The sequence below is a fragment of the Tetrao urogallus genome (genome assembly GCF_951394365.1).
Source record: "Tetrao urogallus genome assembly, chromosome: 1".
Classification (NCBI taxonomy): domain Eukaryota; kingdom Metazoa; phylum Chordata; class Aves; order Galliformes; family Phasianidae; genus Tetrao; species Tetrao urogallus.
In genome coordinates, this window is record NC_136813.1 from 51,857,088 (window position 1) to 51,877,834 (window position 20,747).

A 20,747-nucleotide genomic window follows, 5' to 3' on the forward strand; every position below is an offset into this window, starting at 1 on the left:
AAATGCTGTTTGGGGAGAAAAAAAAAAAAAAAAAAAAAAAAAAGTTGGCTATGGAGAGAACTAAAAGTTGGCTGTGGAGAGAACTTAATAATGTAATGGTGATGCAACACGTAAATAGTAGAAAGGTGGAAGACCTACCTGAGTGACCTAATTCGTGTTGTTACAGAACTGTTCACTGGGGTAACTTACTAGTGCTTCTTTCACATCTCTTAAGTAGCCCAGGTACTGAAAATTGTTGGATTACTCTAGGAGTTATAACTCCTGCTATATCTAAGATTTCCACCACATTCAGTTCGTATTTCTAAACAGAAGTGCTAGAATACTGTTTTATTGTACTTGTAACTTTTCTTGAAATAGCTCTTCAAGAGTGTGTGATTATGGAAGGCTGACATGTTCCTCTTCCTCTCTATGGGGATACCTGCCATTTTATTTCTTGATTTCTTCATATCTCACTTATATTCACTTTTTTCTTCTAATTTTGAGTCAAGTGCTAGTGTGAAATTTTATATGCAGGTAATGCCTCTAATACAGATCTGAAATTAAAATAACCTTATTATCACTCTAATGTATTCCCATAGCGTTATCTTGGTTTGGATAAGGTGAATTCAGTATGCCCTTTTTTTAAGTAATAGATACACAGTTGAAATTGTATTGAAAATGAAATCCTGGTCTCTGAAGAGCAGTTTACCTTGAATTAAGGTTTGTATGTATAGCCAAAGAAACTGATGCCTGAAGTTCTGCTACTGTATTTTTATAAAATTTTGTTGTATTGCTAGAGTTAGACATATTTATCCTTTATTATTTGTTATTATATTTATTATTATTTATTATTTATTATTTGTTCTGGTATATAAAGACCTCCTATACTTGTATCCTAGAAATCCCAGTCTGAAAGTGCTTTCCAAACACTAGGTGTTACCAAAATATATGTTTCCAAATATCTAGCTGTGTCTAATCGAAGTGTTCCCTCTCTGGCAGGGGAGTTGAACTAGATGTTCTTTTGATTTTGTAGGTCCCTTCCAATCCCTGACATTCTATGATTCTGTGATGAGAATAGAATAATTCAGTTGGAAGGGACCTACAACAGTCATGAAGTCCAACTGCCTAACCAGTTTGGAACTAGCCAAAAGTTGAAGTTGAAGTGTTATTGAAGACATTGTGCAAATGCCCTTGAACACTGATGGGCATGGGTCATCAATGGCCTTTCTAGAAAGCCCTTTCTAGCTTTTGACCATTCTCACAGTAAAGAAATTTTTCTTCATGTCCCATCTTAACCTTCTGTAGTGCAGATTTGTGCTTTTCCCACACTTCTCATCATGTCTGTCCCACTCATGGTCCTCCAATTCAGAGGACTGGGCAGCCCAAGATCCATTGTTAACATTAAAACTGAGGCAAAAAAGGTATTGAATACCTCTGCCTTTTCCTCATTCTTGTTAGATGACCATTTGCACCAAGTATTAATCCTGTGTTTTATTTAGACCTGCTTTTGCTGTGAACATACTTAAAACAGCCTTAGTCTGGTTTTCTGACACTACAGTGGCCAATATCAACTTAGACTGGGTTTTATCTTTTCTTATTTTCTCCCTGCAGATGTGAACTGCAGTTCTGTAATCTCCCTATGGAGTCTGACCTTGCTTCCAGAGGTCATATATTTTCTTTTCCTGTTCAAATTCCCCCCTCACTGACAGATCTTATTTTAAATCTCCCTCAATCAATCTTGCCAGATTATGAGCCAAGAAATGTTCTCCCCGTCAAAACAGGTGTCCCGTCAGGTCCCAGCAGACCTCTTGTCTCAAAGGCTTCCATGATTATAAAACTCGCACTATAAAACAATTTCACACTCGCACTTATAACTAAGTCTCTGGCTTCACGGCTTCAAATGGTCTGCTGCAAACTTTGAAAAGGATTTCACTTTAGGACACTAAACCTGTTCTTAGGACAGGACAAAGTTTTGGGGTAAGGTTGTGATGGATTGTTACGTACAAAGGTATTTAGGTGAACATGTAGTTCCAGGATCAGAAGTCACTGCATTGGGATTGCTTATCCATATGTTCAATTCCAAAAATTTATTGATAAAAATTATTTTTTTTTCTAGTTAGAAACTTCAGCTGCAAACACGGTAGTCATCGAGTTGGAAATTTGTGCTGAATCATCTTCTAATGATTCCCTTTTGAGAAATTTGGAGCTTTGTGGTGCTTCCTCTTTTGTCTCAACTTTTTCTAGTTATTGAAATCTTGCATGTACACTAATTAAAAAAAGAAAATGGGCACTATTCTCTCTTACAAGTGTTTGGCCTACAGATTGCTCTGTGGAAATGAGTGTGTATAGGTTTGGCCTTCAGTCTAGACCAGATATGCACTGTAGAAGTGTTCAGGTGAAGGGAAGGAGTGAGACTGGATGAGTGACAAGCAGTCACCTAAAACGTTTTTAAAAATAGGTTTTCGTACCAACTGCATGAATAATCATTTATGTAAGTTGCTGTGATCAGATCATTTAACTTTTAAAAATTTAATTTGGAGTCAAGTTGAAGCAATAGAGTGATTTTTATTTAGTGCAAACTCAGACAACATTTGAAGCGTTGGTTGCATGTCTTACTGGTTATGTTTTAGAAGGATTCTACTGTACTAATGATTATAAAACATCTGTTTTTAAATATGTCCCTTCAAATTCTGGCCTCAAGAAAAGACTATTTTCTTTCACTATTTCCTGATACTGCAAACAGAAATATTACATGATGAGTGCAATTTTTAACTATTTGGAAGTCAGTCTGCTTCCAAATAAAGTGACTGTTTTAAATAAAGTAGCGGTGCTGATCTCGGAGCTGAATGCAAAACAGAGACAAGAGCCATCTCATTTCAGACAAACACAGGAAAGCTTGTGGCAGGATCAATAAGTACTTTTGAATAGCTTGAGCTTTAGCGTGAATAACTGTGCTGTAGGGAGAGAGGAAACCTGAAAGACATCCTGTTCTTCCTCATAGAATCATTCATGTTTTAAGGGATGTAGAAATTCTCATCAAACTTGTTGATAAGAACTGAGTCAGCACTGAATTTGAAGCATGCTGCTTAGAGATTTTTCTAGTTGGGTCTTGGAAAGGTGAGATTTCACAGTCTCTTTGAAGATCTGCCTCTATTGTCCAGGTTCAACAAGCCTTGTGCAGTCTGCCTCTCCTTGTGTGGTCTACCCATCTTGTTGGCTCCCCATTGACCTCATCGCAGCTTATTGATATTGTTTTAGTTCTAGATGGGTCCAAAACTGGATGTAGCATTTCAGTTATTGTCTAGTGCAATGAATGAAAGAGAACGAAAGAAAGTGAATAATTCCAGTGGAACCATTGCTTCTACTGGCTCTGCTGCAGCTGATACAGCCCAGTATCCAGTTAGACCTCATCACTGTCAGAGCACACTGCTGACTTGGGGGTTGTGAACTGTGATCCTAGGGATCTTAATCTGATAGTCAGCTCCTCAGCCTGTGCTGATACAGGGAGATTAGTCTGTGCTAGGTACAGGATTCTGCATTTGTTCTTGTGAACTGTAAGATATCTATGAGCTTGCTGAGGGCTTCAGTCTGTGGCGGTGCTGTGTGAGGAGCATCTTACTTGTAGTGGGGCTTTCCAGTGGGATTGCTGTGAGTCTCAAGGGGCTGTTGTTTGTGGAAAAGGCAATGCTTCCAATGTGAGTTCTCTTCTACTCTAAACTTTTTCTTACATTCGTAGAGGATCAGACCATCTCCTTTTTGTTAGGATAACCTTTTTAAGGAAGGTTAAGAGTATTTATAGTAATTTGATAACAGAGGGAGCATGTTTGCACAGATCTGTAAAATACAGACCAGGTCAGAATACCTGTGCAATTTCTGCTATGTGTAATTTGAAAAAAACTTACAGATGGATTGGATAATTAAGCACCTGATTTTTTTTTTTTTAACAAGTACTGCAGATTAGATTTCTAATTAGCACATCAGTGAAGGAAAAACAATCAATTGTGCATAATACTCTCTGATAGAATGCTTACAAAAGGAAACAGAACCTTTGATATAGAAGTTAAAACGGCTCCAAATCTGTATGACTGCTTGTTACATCACATTATGTTTTTTTGGACAGATTGGCTAGCGTACAGATCCACAGTTATCAATGTCCCTTTGTAATAAGTAATTTAAAAGTAATTTAATATACTAAGTTATGAGTTTATGAGAGATTGTACATTGAAAATAATCACTCTTAAAATTACAAAACATATTGTTTTGCAGTTTTGAAAGAAAGTGAAGAAGAGCATTTGAATATGAAAATCTAAATACTGTAAATTTCCCTGTCCCACAGTTCAGTTATGCAGGTTTTGTTTGCGAAATTGTCTGCGGTCGAGAGAAGTAAAGACTTCAATTCGGTTGTGCCATAGTTCTTTTCAGGGTGAAAATACCGAGATCACTGCATTTCAGTAGGGGATTCCAGAGAAATTTACCCCAAGCATTTTATTTGTATCAGTGTAAATGGGACTCGTATACCATTTAAAGGGCCTGTAGGTAGAATTCTGTAGAATCTTTGGGTCCCTGGATTATGGTGCATTTCAGTTAGAAACTGTTCATTAAGTTGCTTGCCAGCAATTATGTCTCATGGAAATAATCTTTCTGCTAGGAAAAATGAAGTCAGTGAACATATAACAGCAGAATTGTTTGAGTTGGAAGGGACCCCTAAAGGTCATTTAGTCCAACCCCCCTGCAATGAAATCAGGTTGCACAGAGCCCTGTCCAGCCTGACCTTGAATGTCTCTGATGGGGCATCCACCCCCTCTTTGGGCAACCTGTGCCAATGCCTCACCACCCTTACTGCAGAAAAACTTCTTCCTTATGTCCAGTATAAATCCCTCCCCTTTTAGTCTGCCCCTTTCCTTCTTATCACCCTCCTTTACGTACTGAAAGGACACTATTGGCTTACCTCAGAGCCTTCTCTTCCAGATTGAACAGCCCCAGCTCTCTCAGCACCTCATCAAAGAGGAGGTGCTCCATCCCTTGGATCGATTTTGTGGCTCTACCATATCGTATAATCTTTGAGTAATGATGTTTTTTAAAAAGAAAACAGAGGGAAGTATTTGGAATGTGCATGGTATAAAACAGTTGTACTTCAGTGTGGAGAAAAAGTAGTAATACATATGTATATTCTGTGAAGTATTGAGTTTTCAGGTTGTATGTTCAGTAGTTGAATTTGCATCGTATGCAATATTATTTCATCAAACTAATACACAACTGCTGTAATTCTTGAGTGTTAATGTAGTTTAACCACCTTAAATAGTGATGACTTTCACTTTTACTTCTATAACAAGAACTTTATAACTATTGTTTTTTATGTGCTGTTTCTGTTTTCTTCAAAAGAAAATACAAATGCAAAATGCACAACTGTTGTAAACACAGACTTTTTATAATCACTTTGAAATTCTCTGGACTTTGAACATGTCTTGTTTTCTGTGTAACTGAAGAAGGAAAAAGAGACATTCGTTATAGAATCAAATGCTACCCTTGTTTTTTGAATGTATGTTCATTGTCTGAAAACTGAGAGATTACTTGAATAATTACTTCTTGCATGCTTCAGAACTTGACTTAATGTATTAAATATTGTTCTTTTTGTTTTGGTTATTTAAGGGAAGGTTTTAGGTTTTCATCGCAAGAAGCTGCTTCAAGTTTTGGTGATGATCGCTTACTGATAGAAAAGTTCATTGATAACCCTCGTCACATAGAAATCCAGGTTTGTATTGTTATTATTGTTATTTAATTAAAAATGTTTGAACTGCTAAACCAATCAAAGTTCATGATGGAGACATCATGAGCAGGAAGGAAGACAGTGTGACTGCGTAGAGTGCTCGTGTATTGCGCTCCAAGTTCCTCATTTAGAAGAGCTCTCTAGATTGTCGTCACACCTGTTCTAATAGAAACCTTGAGTATTGAGTTTTCAGTGGTAATTTCCTTGAGTAGTCCTACTTTTTGTTTCTGCAAAAGACAAGTTCAGTGATTATTTCCACAATTCTTGTATGTACTGCAATTTATTTTAGAAGGAGAACAGAGATGTATTTTAAAGTAACTAAGCTTAGGAGGCTGTGGTGTCTTTCCACCCTTAACATGGTACTTGGTGGACTTGATTAAGCATTAGGGAATATTTTTTCAAACATTAGGCTAAAAAAAATCCTAGTCTTTTGTTTTCCTGTATCTTGAACCATTGCTCAAACTGCATGGCTATCATACACAATGCAGCTTTCCTGTTTTGATTCTCTAGCCTTTCTTTAGCAGGAAGACAAAGAACCATACTCAGTTCATTGAGGGGGAAAAAAAATTAAAAATTATATATATATATATGTATATATGATACTGTAGGTATCTGTTCTGAGAGCTGAAGTTTGAACTTTGGATCCTGTTTCCAGTGCTTTGAGCAAGGAGTGCTTTTATGTTTTTCTTGCAAATTGTAGAATACTAGTTTTGTATCTGAAATACCTGATGCTGTTTGTGAACTCTGAAGGATTTGTATTATTTTGAGCATAGATCTTCAAAGTCAGATATATCCTCCCTACTTTTTGGATTATAATTGCTGTTTGTCTTTTACTGGAACTTGCATTAAACTAGTTCTGCTAATTTAAAACAAGACTTGTTTGTTTGTTTTGGACAGATTCTTTAACAAAGGTCTTTTGTTTGTTTGTTTGTTTTTTAATTTGGAATATATTTAATTTTATGTATGCAACTAAATTGAGTCTGCCAATAGCTTTGAAATTTTCTTTCTCAACAAGAAATTCATATGGTGTATGTCAGTTTTCATGACAGAGATTTCACTAAATCTTATCCAAAAAATAAAAGTCTAAATTGTGGCATGATGTAGGGTTTTTTTTCAGTATTGTTACTGTTATTTTTTTACAATGAGATTCTGAACTCTTTTGATCGTAGCTCAATAGCTGAATGAAACGATGACGAATTTGACAGCATAGGATGTTTTGTAGGAGAGAACTATTCAACACTTTTTGTCCTGCCAAATATATGCCCACTCAAACCTGATGTTCTTTTTTCTTTTTTTTTTCCTGTTTCAATTTAGAACTTGTGTGCATACAAACTAACTTAAGGCACATGCGAATTAAGAAACAGTCTGCAAAAATGATATTTAAACCCAACCTATTCTCATTCAAAGGGTCATGGAAAGATATAGGGGATGTTTAGTTTCAGTGCTAATCTTCAGTTACAAAGGAACTCAGGCTGCTAGAGCATTTTCCTCTACTGTCTTGATAGGACTAATGATTTTGGATACCTATGTCCTTGTTTCTTCTTTTCTTAATACACAGCTCAGTATACCTTAATAATCCGTTTCTGTCCATCTTTGCAGATTTAGCATATAAATGCTTTATTGCATGTAAAATTAAGTTAGGTAAGAAGATGGAATGAAAGAGAGGTGCCTTCAGGGTGACTGAAGATAAATTTGGAGTGAATTTGGAGAGTGAAATAAGTTTGGCTCATGCGTTTTTGAGATTGGTCTTCAAGGGACTGTTTGAAATTCAGTTGAACTGAACAAGTGTGGTCAAGTGTGGACAAGTGTGATCGTTTACTCAAGTGATTTCTTGAATATTCTAAAGTACATATTTTGGCTTGGGATTCTTTTAGTCTTCTTAAAGCTAGCCCTTTGTTCTAATCTAGTTGTCTAAGCTGCCTCTCTAGTCAGTGGAAAGAGTTACGCACTTCCTGAGATTCAGTTCTGCTGCCCGAGAAAATTAGGGATACGTAGCTTTCTGAAGGTGCCCCTTTTTCTGCATTGTTTAGAGAGAGACCTTCAGCAGTTTCCTACTGATGCTTTGATGACTAAAGTTAGATAAGGTTTGATTCCTCTACTCTTTAATCAGCTGGGACCAGATTTAGCATTCTGTCTTGATTCCTTTGGGTTTAAGATGAAGGTTACTTCAAAACTGGGGAGCATTGCAATTAAGAACAACCGAATAATTTCATCTGTATTAAACAGTGTAGCTATGCCATTAATAATGTATGGTTTTGTTTTTAAGAAGGATACAGGGAGTGTTGTTTTCCTTACACAAACACTTTGATGGTACCTTGTAACAACATAGTAGAGTATCATTTTAACTACGTTTTAATCAGCTTTAGGACATTGACCTTGGTTCGTTTTCAAACTGCTGAATATACAAACAATTCAAGGCCAGATGCCAAATATTTATTAAGTTAGCAGTAACTTTTAAACAGAACTTTTTTTTAACATTCTCATATAGCTCCAAAGCGTTGGTATTTAAAATTGTTAACTAAGGGGTTTCCTGCGTCTAGCTATAAAACAATCACTTTGTAAAACATGAGAAAAGACTAAAACAATCAACAGGAAAAAAGAGTCCAAATAGACTTTATGCTTGAACTGATTTGAAGTCTTGTCCTGAAATATCTGACATAAAGGATCTGAGTTTAAAGTAAGAGTACTTGGAACGTCTAACCATTACTTGACTAAATAGCAGACCTAAAGCTGGAAATAAAATGTAGCTGAATCATACAGAATAAGTTGTGGTACATTGTATTTAATTATTTTTGTGTGTAGCTGCACATAACATAAACTACTCTAATAACAGCTCCACATAGCAGGTCATTCTCTTGTAAGAACATTAGGGCATTTAGCAAAATGCCGTAGGTGTTACATGCATTTTTAGTGAGACTTGCACTGGAATTTCACTTTATTTTGGAGATTATGATCTCAATTTTCTGTAAATGTCTTCTGAAATATATTTGTTTTATGAAATAAGTACCCAGTGAAACCACTGGAATAATGGAATAGTATTTATTTTAAGGTACAGGTTGTGTCCTTCTTAAAAGAAATGTCATTAAATTAATGAAAAATTTTACAGGTTGGTTGGCTTGAAAAATATTATTCCATTGAGTTGGAGAGAAGGAGGAGAGTGAGAAAAAGCACATCAACTTAATTTCATTGAACATGATAGGACTTTTCTAGTTTCTGTTTTGGTGAGGTTGAAGTCTGATGTAAACTGTAGTCTTTGTGATGGAGCAGAAGTGCTCACAAGGAATCATTGTACTTGCAAGGCAGCAGTTTTCCTACTACTACCATGCTATGCCCTAGAATCACTGTTTTGATAACAACAAGAACAAAATCTTTTGTTCTTCCAAATGTGTTTCTGTAGAACTCAGTGGTGTGTAGTTCTGGACTGGATGATTTAGAACTAGAACGGGAAGTTGCTTTAGATGCTGCTGGGTTTTCTTTTGTGCAGGGGAGCCTGTTATAGAATGTAGCATTTGACTGGAATACCCTGGCATTGCCTGCTGCTGAACCTTCCAGAGATCAAAGAAGAGGCCTTTGGGATCACCTGTAATTTAGGAAATCCCTTGATGTTTATTTTGTAGTGTCATTCTTGTAGAACTCTTTCTAAGCGATTTTTCCTCTAGAAAGTTCTTGTGGAAGCCCAAAGAAATTCCTAAGGAAAAGATAAGTTGGATTCTACAAGAAGGCAGAGCGCTCTGGCTCTGATGCTGTACAGTGCACAAGTTACCTTCATGAGATCAGTGCCTCATTTTCAGTTACATTGACTCAGATTATTCACGCATCAGGAAACATTGGTGTCATAGATGCAGGAATTCATCTTGCTTAGTGCCATACTCGCTCTGTGGTGCTAAGAGGAATAATGAATAATACAGATTCTTTGTCACAAATGTCAGTAGATATGGTTGAGTTCACACAGTTTGAAGAAGATTGTCTCCATTTTTTTTTTTACCTTGTCTGTTTTCAGTGTAGAACTGCAATGTTAAAGAATGAAGCATGAATATTGGCACAGGTTCCAGCAGATCAGAGCAGGAAGATAGATGGAAGAAAATGGATTAGAAGGAAAATTTTATAAGGAACAAGGGAGCAGGTGTGGTCTGCAAGTAAACAAATTGTTCAAAGAATAAGTGCATAGAGTACAGCATCACAAGACGGGAAAACGTCTGCTTGAATCCTCAAACTCTGTCTCCTACTTGAAATGGCTGCACTGTACAGAAGAATTCATAAAGTGATGGAGTACCTTTCCTTTCTTTTTTTTCCAGCTTGAAATTGCAGAATCAGTTGAATGCTGAATTCTCGTGTGTTTTTTTTCTTCTTTTTTCAGACATAATGTAGCTAGTTGCATCTAGATGCCTGACTGGATGTTTAACCCCTTCGTGGTCTGAAACTGCAGTCAAGAACTGTAGTTGACTTCATTTTTGAGAAAGTCCTTGAAATCACCAATTTCCTAATTCACTGATTGGAAATGTTGAGGAAGTAGCAAATTTTATTCTCTGACAAAAGATTTCAGTTTCTGAAAAGTTTTTCATTAAAGACAGGATGCTCAGTCTACTAAGAAAACCCATTAGCTGTTATTTCTGAAAGTTTTTGTCTGTAATTCAAGAGATATATTTGACATGCTTCAAGATTTTACTCTCCTTTGTTGACAAAAAATAATGCTTAACATGATTCTGAGTATTTCAGTATGCAGTACAGTTTTAGAGGCTCGAAGTGGTAACTTTTCAGTCTTTCGATTTCCGACTTCGTTCAATTCTGAACTTGTTTGGGAGCTCTCACAAGACATGAGTGCTCTTTGACATATACGAACTACAGAATGGCTTTAAAGTAATCCATTTAGAATTTGAAGTAGCATTTAACTAATATTTTATATGCAACTATTCTTCTATGCTAGCATTTTTCCCCAGTAATTATTTCTGAATTTGAAAGAAAAAAAAAGTGATTGAATGCTGTATTATAGCAGTATATTGTCAAAAGACTTTATGCATTCATCTGTGGAGTAACAGCAGCATGTTATTATTTCAGGTATTGGCAGACAAACATGGCAATGCCTTGTGGTTAAATGAAAGGGAGTGCTCTATTCAAAGAAGAAATCAAAAAGTTGTGGAGGAAGCACCAAGGTATGTATGTACATTGGACTCTGTGCAGCTATATAGTTACTGAAAAGACTTTTGGAAAGCTGCTTACATTGTGCAATAGCATTTGAGTGTAATGGGCAGCCTGATCCAGTAGTTGGCAACTTTGCACGCAGCATTAGGGTTGAAACTAGATGATCATTGTGGTCCTTTTCAACCCAGGCCATTCTGTGATTCTGCGATTCTATGATGATAATGTACTTAAGAGGGTGGCTGGATCTTGCTTCATTAAGTCCTTCTGTAAGGAGAAAAATGATATTCTGTTATATTTTTTCATGATCTTGTATAAAGTAGATACGGATCTTACCAGTCAAATATACGGAATATATGAAATGACTTGCTTAATACATCTGAGATACTTTCCTTTCCTTTACCATTCAGCTTTTGGATTTGGAAGCCAAATAAAATTTGGAATAGAGATCTTTAGAAATGGTAAATTGGATAGTTGACTATTACAGTAATTATCAGGGAGCCAGATAATGCGGGCTTTTATTCGATTTTGAAATGAATAGTTCTAAATACTCTACACCACTTTTACTACTGTTCACAGTAGTGAATTATGGATGTAGGTGTCCAGTAACACATAGATCCTAAATGGTCTTAATCTCACAGATTTCAAATGGGACTGAAATACACTGATTTTGTGCAAGGTATGGTCTTTCTGTGTTCTCTATTGTGTGATGGACACATCAGAGAGTATGTGCAGAAAAAAGGGTAGGAGGAAGTTCTCATTTCAGAAAACCAGACAGAGGTATATATCTACTTGTGGGAATTCCCTACATTATGGATTCATCAGTTGGAGTGGGTCTGACATTTTTACTGCACAGAAATGTGATGCAGCAATTTAGGATATGAGGGAAAGCATGTGATTTAATTGATGTTTATTTATAGGCAGCATCCAAGTTAATGTTGGACCACTGTGGGTGGGACTGGCACTGTGTGTGACCTAGATTTTAAATTTAAAAGAATTCAAGGATGCAAACCCAGTAATAAATGCTTAAATAGCTTTTGTTGCTTCCTGTAGCTCTTCTGGATTTCTCAGAAGTATCGTGCCTAGGATTCTGACTGTGCTTTTGTTTATGCAATATGAAGGCTTCGTGTCCCAGTATAATATGTGTGTGCATATATGTATACCTAAGCACTTAGGAGAGTTTTTTGTCTCAGCAGTACATATAAGTTGCTGTCTGCTCATGCTCCATGCTTGTGGTGAATTGAAAGGAGTGATATGTCTTTCTATTACCAGCCAACCATGACTAACTAGAGCATTTCTTTCATCAGAAATACCAGCCTTTTAACTTTGTTGAGCTTCTCTGTTGGAGTTGCCAGTAAGTTTTCTTACCACTTTCTATAACTCCAGAAAAGAGTGTGAGCAAGCCAACAGCTTCCAAAATTTGGCATGAAAATTCTTCTTTCTCACTGCTGTTGACTGTTTTAAACCTTCCCAGCCCTTTATTGACAGCTTGGGAAGCCTCATCTGTGTTACAGCTGTTTGCAATTGACTGCAGAATCCTTCTTGGTAGTAGTGATGGTTCACTTCACCTAACTGATTAATGACCCCTGGACACATCTTTTCTTGAGGAAGTATGCTGTCCTCACTAGATTATTAATATATTTTTCCTCTCCTATTTTATGTGATAGGTGCCGTTAAGATCTCTCAGCTAGGTCAAAGCCCCTTATTTTATTGCATAAAGCTGAGGAGATAGGAATGTTATAGGCTATTTGTATTTTGTACAACTCTGACCTCTTCTCAAATGTGTTTTGATTCACTTTAGGCCTGTGGTAGCTTTTTCTGATGTACCTAACTGATTTTAAGAGACAGACTGTTGGGGACCGATGGGGTTTGAAAATAAACTTCATGATTTTGCTAAGCAAAGCTAAGTCTGCAGCTATCAAACATATCTTGATGGGATCACTTTGTGTTTGATTCTCTGGTTTTCCCAGGGAAGTTGTCTTGTTTTAAAATGAAAACCAACCCAAACACACTCGTCTTTTAAGAAGGTGCTCTTTAGCAACCTGATGTGCTTACAGTATTTAAGAGAGTCCTTGTGTTCACAGTGGATCAATCCTCCAGTCTCACATAGGAGACTAACAAACTTTGCTTATTCCCTTTTACCGAAGTCAGTTGTCCTACTCTGTTTCATGAAGCACGGACAGTAAGATCGTCTGACCACTGACAGTTTTTTAGTTAGTGTAGAACATAGGTTTTCTGGCATGCTTTGAGAGCTGGGCAAAACTTCTGGTGACTTAGAAGAATTTTGTCTTCAACTTTAACTTTAGAATTTTTTTGGCTTTTCACTTCACAGGTTGTAATTTCAACAGGTGAACAACATTTGTCTGTTGTTTCTTGGTTCAATTTTTGTTCCTTCTCTCCCAAACTCTCTGTTCCTTTATGGAGATGCTTGCTATGAGACAGTGTGCTTTGGCAAAATAAAGTGTTAGGCTGTTGTTGTATTTTTTCAGTCTTGTAGGGCAATTAAGAAAGGAATCATCCCCATGTAGATAAACAAAGCCTAAAAACCTATCAGAAAATTCACTGATCCCTTACGATGAATTCAAAATGAATTGATCAGTGGAACGTATATATATATGAATCTTAATTGACTTCCTATTGAGTAACTGGAGCTCGAAGGATTGTTCTTAACTTTGTTGAGAGCAAGTGTCCTTTCTAGCCATCTCAGGACTTGTAAAAGCTCTCTAAAGCATTTTATTTTTGCCTCACCACTTTGGTGAAAGAACGTCCAGCTGATCAGAGGCACTTTTTTTATCTGCTCTATTTGATGCCCAAAGTTAGTTTTAGTTAGTTGTTTTAACCACATTTTCTGGTTTTGAGTTCAGATTGGCTGTCCATTCAGCCTTAATTTCCTGAATATGCTTATGACTTTCCACTAAATTATCTGAAATGGTCTTACAGAGAAATGCCATTGAAATGTTTTTCTATTCACTGCTATCACCTAGCACTGTCCTCTGTGGCAGTCAAAGAGATCAAACATCTGATCCACTGTAAACTGAATTAAGTATTGTGTCTCAAAATGCTTAATGTCAGGATCCTTGCTGCTAAACCTCTGTACAGTTTCATAATTTCAGGCCTTTCCTGTTTGTAGAGTTATAGGCTGATTTGGGTGGGAAGAAATCTTAAAAACCATCCAGTTCTGACTGCCTGCCATGGGTATGAACACCTCCCACCAGACTGGGTTATGCAAGGTCCCATCCAACCTGGCTTCTGAGCATGGGATATCTACAGCTTCTCTGGGCAGCCTGTGCCAGTGCCTTACCACTCACGGTGGTACAGCACCTGCCATTCTGTTCTGTATTGTCACTTAAGATTGTATCATCACCCACCACAATCAAGTCCATCCTGTAGCCCACAGGCCACATGTGGCCCTGGACTGCTAGTAAGGTAGCCCCACAAGATCATAAACTTTTAATACTACGATGTGATTTTCAGCAATACTTTTCATGAGTTGATTGCATGTAACTCGAATGTAAACTGTTGGATGACAGTGGAATTCTGTGGAGGGGAAGCTGAAGTGCTAACTCTGCCTCTTGTGCTTGCCATGCACTCAGTCAAATTGCAACCCACGCGTATCACTCAATCCACGTGCTTTGTAATGCTTGGTGAGTAAAACACAGTGACTGCCAATAATATTTCAACCTACATATATGAGCGTGCCTGTGAACACATGTTTTTTTGTTATTAAACAGACGTGCAAGTTTTCTTATTAATGATTAAACTTGAGCTTTTGTAATTTCATAAAATAACTTAATAAGTTAACACATTCACTGTGGAAGAAATATCCAGAATACTTGTGTGATACTGACAGATTTTGTAATTTTCAAGCTCACAAAAAGTATAAAATAATTTGTGATATCTTTTTAATTAGTTTTGTGGTATGTATTTAATTAGTGTTTCAGCCAATTCCAGGAATTCCTGGAAAGTATGGATGCTGATAATGGGGGCATCATTTACTTTTCTGAAGGAAGGCGACTAAGTCGGAGTAAAATGCTATGAAGTCTTTATGATTTGTGAAATAAAATGAAATCATTTATAGAATCAGAAGGAAAATTTGTGCCAGAACATGAAGATGTAAAATGGGTCATAGATTTAGCATTTTGGTGGATTTGACAGCTCATGTAAATGAGTTAGATGTGTCTTTTCACACAAATCCAACTTGTCTTTGCTGCGTTTCAAATGAGAACAGCCTTTGAAATACAACTTAAATTATGGTAAACTTAAATTATGGCAAACAAAGTAGAGCAAATAATGTCATGCATTTTGATACATTGGCTAAACACAGTCTTGTAAACAACAAAAAATATGCAACTGTGCTTTCTGTTTTGATAAAGCAATTTGAGAATAGGTTTCAAGGTATCCAAGAAAGTCGTAATTTTTTGATATATTTGCTACTCCATTTTCAGTCAATATTAAAACATTATCTGCAGATTTTCAAATGAATGTATACAGTTGGTATTAGACATCCAATTCAAAGAAAAATTTGATCATGATCATGTCTCTTTACCAGACTTCTACCTATCGTACCAGAGAGAAATATCTGTCACTTCACAGTCACGCCTCATTCACATCATTGCTTTTTGGTAGTATGTACATTTGTGAACAAATGTTTCCACGCAGAAGGAGTAAAATGAGTTTAAAAGAAGAAAAAATCTAAGGAACTCACTAACAATTGCAGCCATTTCCATTGTATGAGACACTGATGCATTAGTTCTTGAAAACAAGGTCAAATATCCCACTAGTTTTATGTTTTTTTGTTGCCCTTTTTCTATTCCCAATATAATTCCTCAGTGCAACCCAGGTTTGCCAAAAGGTTGCACACCCGTGACTTAGAACTTGCTAGCTGCCTGCTTATCCTCCTTGGTTATGTCTACTTCGGAGGTTTTAGGTGATGCTATGTTCCTTGATTTGAATTGTATCAAATGAGAACTTCAGAATAAGGTTACTTCTATAACACAGTTGCAACTGTTTCCCAAAATTTCTCTGAGTTTCAGCTCAGGTGGGAAATAATTTTCTTAGTATATTTTTTCCTTTACTTGCTAGATGTGTGTTCTGAATTGTGGTAGACTTACCTATCTTAGACATCAGTTTTTCAAGTCCTTTTGAATTGAAAGATGCTCTTTCAATTTCAGTTCAAAGGACAAATATGTTTTTTATTATTTCTGCCTGTGATAGAAAGATCTAAGAAGAGATTTCAAAAGGGAAGCTAGTTTACCAGTAAATGCCTGCATTGGAATGCAAGTGAAACAGTCAAACTCTTCTTGTGACCTTGTTGGCATGCACCATTGTTAGCTTCTCTCAGAAATCTTTCTATTCTTGGAAGGTGCACAGACAGCAACTTTTTTCACTTTCTGCAAGTACTAAGCTCTCTCAGTAACATCTCAGTATAAAGCAAAGTAATTTAGTATTATATTCTAGAATACCTGCCAAGGTGTTATATAAAGTCACCAATAATTTAGAATAGAATAGACCAGAACTTAATGGAATAATATGTCTAGAAATCCTTGAAGGGTTCTGGGCTAAGGGAAAATGTGAGCCTGTTCTGTTTGTAACCATACAGAACTTAGATGTGGAGGCCAAACCTGTGTTCTCCAATACTATAGCATATTTATGCCTGCAGAATGGTAGTAAGCACAAATATCTCAAAGAAGAATGGTTATTGTACATAACTAAATATTTTAAACAGACAGCATGCCCAACTATTTCCTCAGAGCAGATAAGCTGACCTTGAAATTTAGAAAATGGGGATACTGTTATCTCCCAGTGCAGTGATATGTTCAGAGGAAGGTTAATGGTACAAGCTGAGCAGGGACTTGACTTTATCTGAGTGACAGTGATAGTTTGGGAAACATTATCTGATGAGTTGGAGGTGGAGAGGTAACATATTGCCCATGTGGGCACCTCTCTGGATGTAGAAACAATAGAACAAAACAATTGGACTGTCTTTGATCAACTTTACAGTAGCTTGAAGAAGGTCTTATAAGTGAAATGTCAGGTCTGATCTTATTTGTTCTTTCTGGTGCTTTTATCTTGTGAATCCTTTTTATTTTGCAGCCTTCATGCTGCCATAGGAGCTATTTGGTTGGAAGAATTAAAGGTATATGTGTGAGAAAAAGTTGAAGTCAGGTTTAAAATGCTGTGTTTTCAAGCGATGGCTAATTATACTGGAGAAGATTTATTTCAGTTGTATAAGGTGAGTGGTTAAAGTATGGAGAAACAATGATAGGAACAATAAGAAAGGAAAAGCAATAGAGGGGAATAGGAAAACTTGAGTTAATTAACCTAGCTGATTGCAGGGATATTCCAGTCATTTTAGTGCATAAAGCATAACCACATGGCAGAGATCAAGTTGAGCAGTGTGACACTTCTGTTCCATTCTTCGGCTACAGCAGGAGGTGTACAGAGAGATCTCTGACATACATTTAACAAACATAGGGAGACACCACTGTAATAAAGGGGAGTAACTGTCTTTCATCCATATGAGAAGTAATAATGGTTGTTCTAGAAATAGAATATTAAGCCAATATTGAAAAGGTTCTGTTCTTCTTAAACTGTTCGTTGACCTTTCATGATCAAAACCTTGCAGAAACCCTGAATTGAATTATAAGTTAATGACTCTGTGTAATATGTTATCTTATTGAATCAAAGTAAGAAATATGAGACTCTTTTGTTGTCAACACCTATTTTTGATAGGGCACAGTTTCACACATTGTTTTTTTTTTTCCCTCTGATCTGGCCTAGGATCTACTGCTAGCTTTACTATGTTCTGTGATCTTTTCCTATTGACCCCATTGTTGCCAAGAAATTCTGTTGCCAAATTCTGAAACTGCTTGCCTTAATGTCCATTGGAATCTGCCCCAGTGGCACTAATTGGACTAGAGTTCTAGGAAGCGCTTTTCTCATGGAGCAAAGTATCTATTCCTTTGCCTCTTAGTTTGCCTGGATATTTCCTTGGTCTTCGTGTTCTGTCAAAAATGGTTTGTTATGGCAGAAGTTTCTAGCTGTTGTGTGATTTTCAGTTTTAATAAAACAAAACAAAAGAACGACAAGCCAGCGATAACTTCAGACCCAGGCTTGTGTCTGAGTGCAGTCCAGGGCACCAGATGGAACTTTCCTGCTGTTGGTGGAGCCATTTCCTATACATGGAGGCTCTTCCCTGTCCTTTGTAGAATTAGGACCCACTCTCGAAGACACCTCAAGATGTACATAACATTTGATACAGTGGGCTTTCTGTTTTAGGCTTAGAGTTAAGGTAGAAGTGGCTTCCTGTTCCTACACAGAAGTAGTTGATAGCTGAGATACATGCCCTAATATACATCACCACAGCATTATAGTAAACGTGTCTAGAAGCTCATATAAAACAAATGGTTGTGCTGTATTTACTTGAAGGTTGGTGTATGAGGGGTGAAAGACAGTCTATTCCACAGCTTTGATGGAAAACCACAGTAATTTCTGTAGCTATAAATTAACAACCTCCATAGATTATAACCTGTATGTGTTATATATCCTAATTTACAACACAGAGGAGGGGAACGTGCAGGACATGTATTGTCCTCAGTCTTTCAGTGCATTTGGCCAGTGAAAGTGCTGTATTGATTTCCTAGAATGAGAACGGTTGGAATCCCAGTGGATCTCAAGGTGGTAGCTGAGCTGCTCTTCAAATGCCCTTGAGTGATGTCTGTGCTTTGTGGGGAGTAACAAATGGCAATTAACAAACACTTACAACTAGTCTTCAGCTTACAAATAAAGCTGAGAGGGGAGATACAGAAGGTAAAGGTTTATCATGGATGGCATTGTTGACTGTGTTTTTGCTAAGTATTATGCATACACAGATTTTTTTTCATTACAATTTTACTCTTATGGGACGCTCAAGCAATTACTTCATGAACTTCCAGAATTTCTTTATTGCATAGAATATCAATGAAACAGACATGGTTTTAATTACGCAAATTAAAAGGAGACACATTCTCCTTAGACCTCCTGGCTTGTATTTTGGCATTCTTGTTTCTATTGGGTAGTCTCTTTCCTTAACACTTTCATTATGGCTCTTTATTTCTTAGTTACAATTTTCATGAAAATAGATATGCCTTCTAAAATGGCATGCATTTATATGTATTTATTTTCATTTAACTTGAACTTTTATAGACCTTTGTGTTATAAAATATTAAAGAATATATTTGAGAGAATATTGTTATTTATCCTTAACCTCTGGTACATTAGTGGTTAATTGTGGGTATGTAGTATATCTGTTTAGGAGCAGTATAAACGTAAAGGCATACATTTGACAGTTTTAACATATTTTCATTAATTGAATAATAATACTGGTAGTTTAAGCAGAAAATGAAATGTTTTTCTTGTTGTTTTTTTTTTTTTTAACTGAAGAAAGGCATTGTTTTTGTATTGTAGCACTTTTCTAGATCCTGAAACTCGAAGAGCAATGGGAGAACAAGCCGTAGCTCTTGCCAAAGCAGTAAAATATTCCTCTGCTGGAACAGTAGAATTCCTTGTGGACTCCAGTAAGAATTTCTACTTCTTGGAAATGAATACTAGGCTTCAGGTAAGAAAAACAGCTCTTCAGATTCAGAAAAGTGTTATTTAAAAAAACAGAACATAACCTCCTTCCATACTTAGGGGTCTGCTCCCGCAAAGACTTACACATAACGAAGTTGACGGATGTGAGCACTTCCAACTGAACTTAAAAGATCCAGTCACTTAAATAAGCCTGTGTATACAAGACTTCGCAGCCTTGAGCCCTTGTAGAGCACTCAAGTAGGCATTCAGAGGGTTTTTTGCTCTTTGTTACACTTGACCTAAGGACCTTTCAAGAGGTCGCTGTTAAGTGCCACTGTGAGCACACAGTAAGTGACTAGCCACTGTGCTCTGATGCTTTTCCCCCTGGTCCCTCAAGTTTCTTTTCTGTTTGATGATCACTTACTGAGTATCTCTGGGAGGGTGACTAAAGCTATGTGCATATCAGAAATAAAAACACTGGCAATCTGCATGTGATTGAAAATGTGTGTGGAATGCAACTTTGCTAACACAGGGTAGGTTTTTTGTAACAACTCATGGAGCCAGTGGTAGATGTTACAATATGCACTGCAAATGAGTGGGCTGTCTGCTTCCTGGACAGCTGCATAGTCACCTCTCAGTTGATCCTGATAACGGGGCTCTGGTAATAATTGGAAGAAAGCAGGTATATGCCTTGGAGTCTAAATTCATTCAGAAACAGGAAGAAAGTCCAACTTGTGTGAATGTAAATACGATCATCTCTATCCTCCTTTCCTTGCTTTGTTAATATGCACTAGAAAGACTGAAATTTGGAATCAAACAATAGACTGATTAGCTTCTTTTTCAGTTTTAGATACCTTTCATTAGGGCTGCATTCAGCCTGCTGCTTGCACATGTAAGCAGTGATAGAGTGTAAAGAGTTGCTTGAAATCCTAACATATTTGAATAACTTTGTATAATGGCTGGGTAAAGAAACAAGGTAGGATTGGAGTTTGAAGGAGCGAGGGTATTAAAGGAGCCCAAGCGAAGACTGTGGGTAAAATTTGCCTTTCCAGGTAGCAGTGTTTTTGGAACAACTCATGACAGTTGTAATTTACTTACACTTTTGCTAGGAGTTTGTATTCTAGGCACAATCCTTTCTATCTTAGATTCTGTTAGAAACTGTTACTTGCTTTGTGTAATTTATTGAGAGGTTAAGAGGAATTTCTCTATTTAAACATATTCTTTTTGCTCATCTTGAGCTTGCAGTTCTTGAGAGAATAATTTTCAGACACTTTCCACACTCCTGTGTGAAGAAAATTCATGCTTGGTTTTCTGT

The 20,747-nt window shown here is 36.8% G+C and overlaps 1 protein-coding gene across 1 annotated transcript in view; it reads left to right on the forward strand.

Annotated features, from left to right (window-relative positions):
- The window catches only part of PCCA (propionyl-CoA carboxylase subunit alpha), a gene marked incomplete at both ends in the record, with an annotated part of 259,645 nt that overhangs the window by 82,194 nt on the left and 156,704 nt on the right, over nucleotides 1-20,747 (forward strand). Inside the window, 3 exons of the mRNA XM_079540566.1 lie at nucleotides 5,629-5,731; nucleotides 10,802-10,896; nucleotides 19,328-19,478. Of these exons, the coding sequence (XP_079396692.1) occupies nucleotides 5,629-5,731; nucleotides 10,802-10,896; nucleotides 19,328-19,478 (349 nt within the window). The remainder of the gene's footprint in view (nucleotides 1-5,628; nucleotides 5,732-10,801; nucleotides 10,897-19,327; nucleotides 19,479-20,747) is intronic.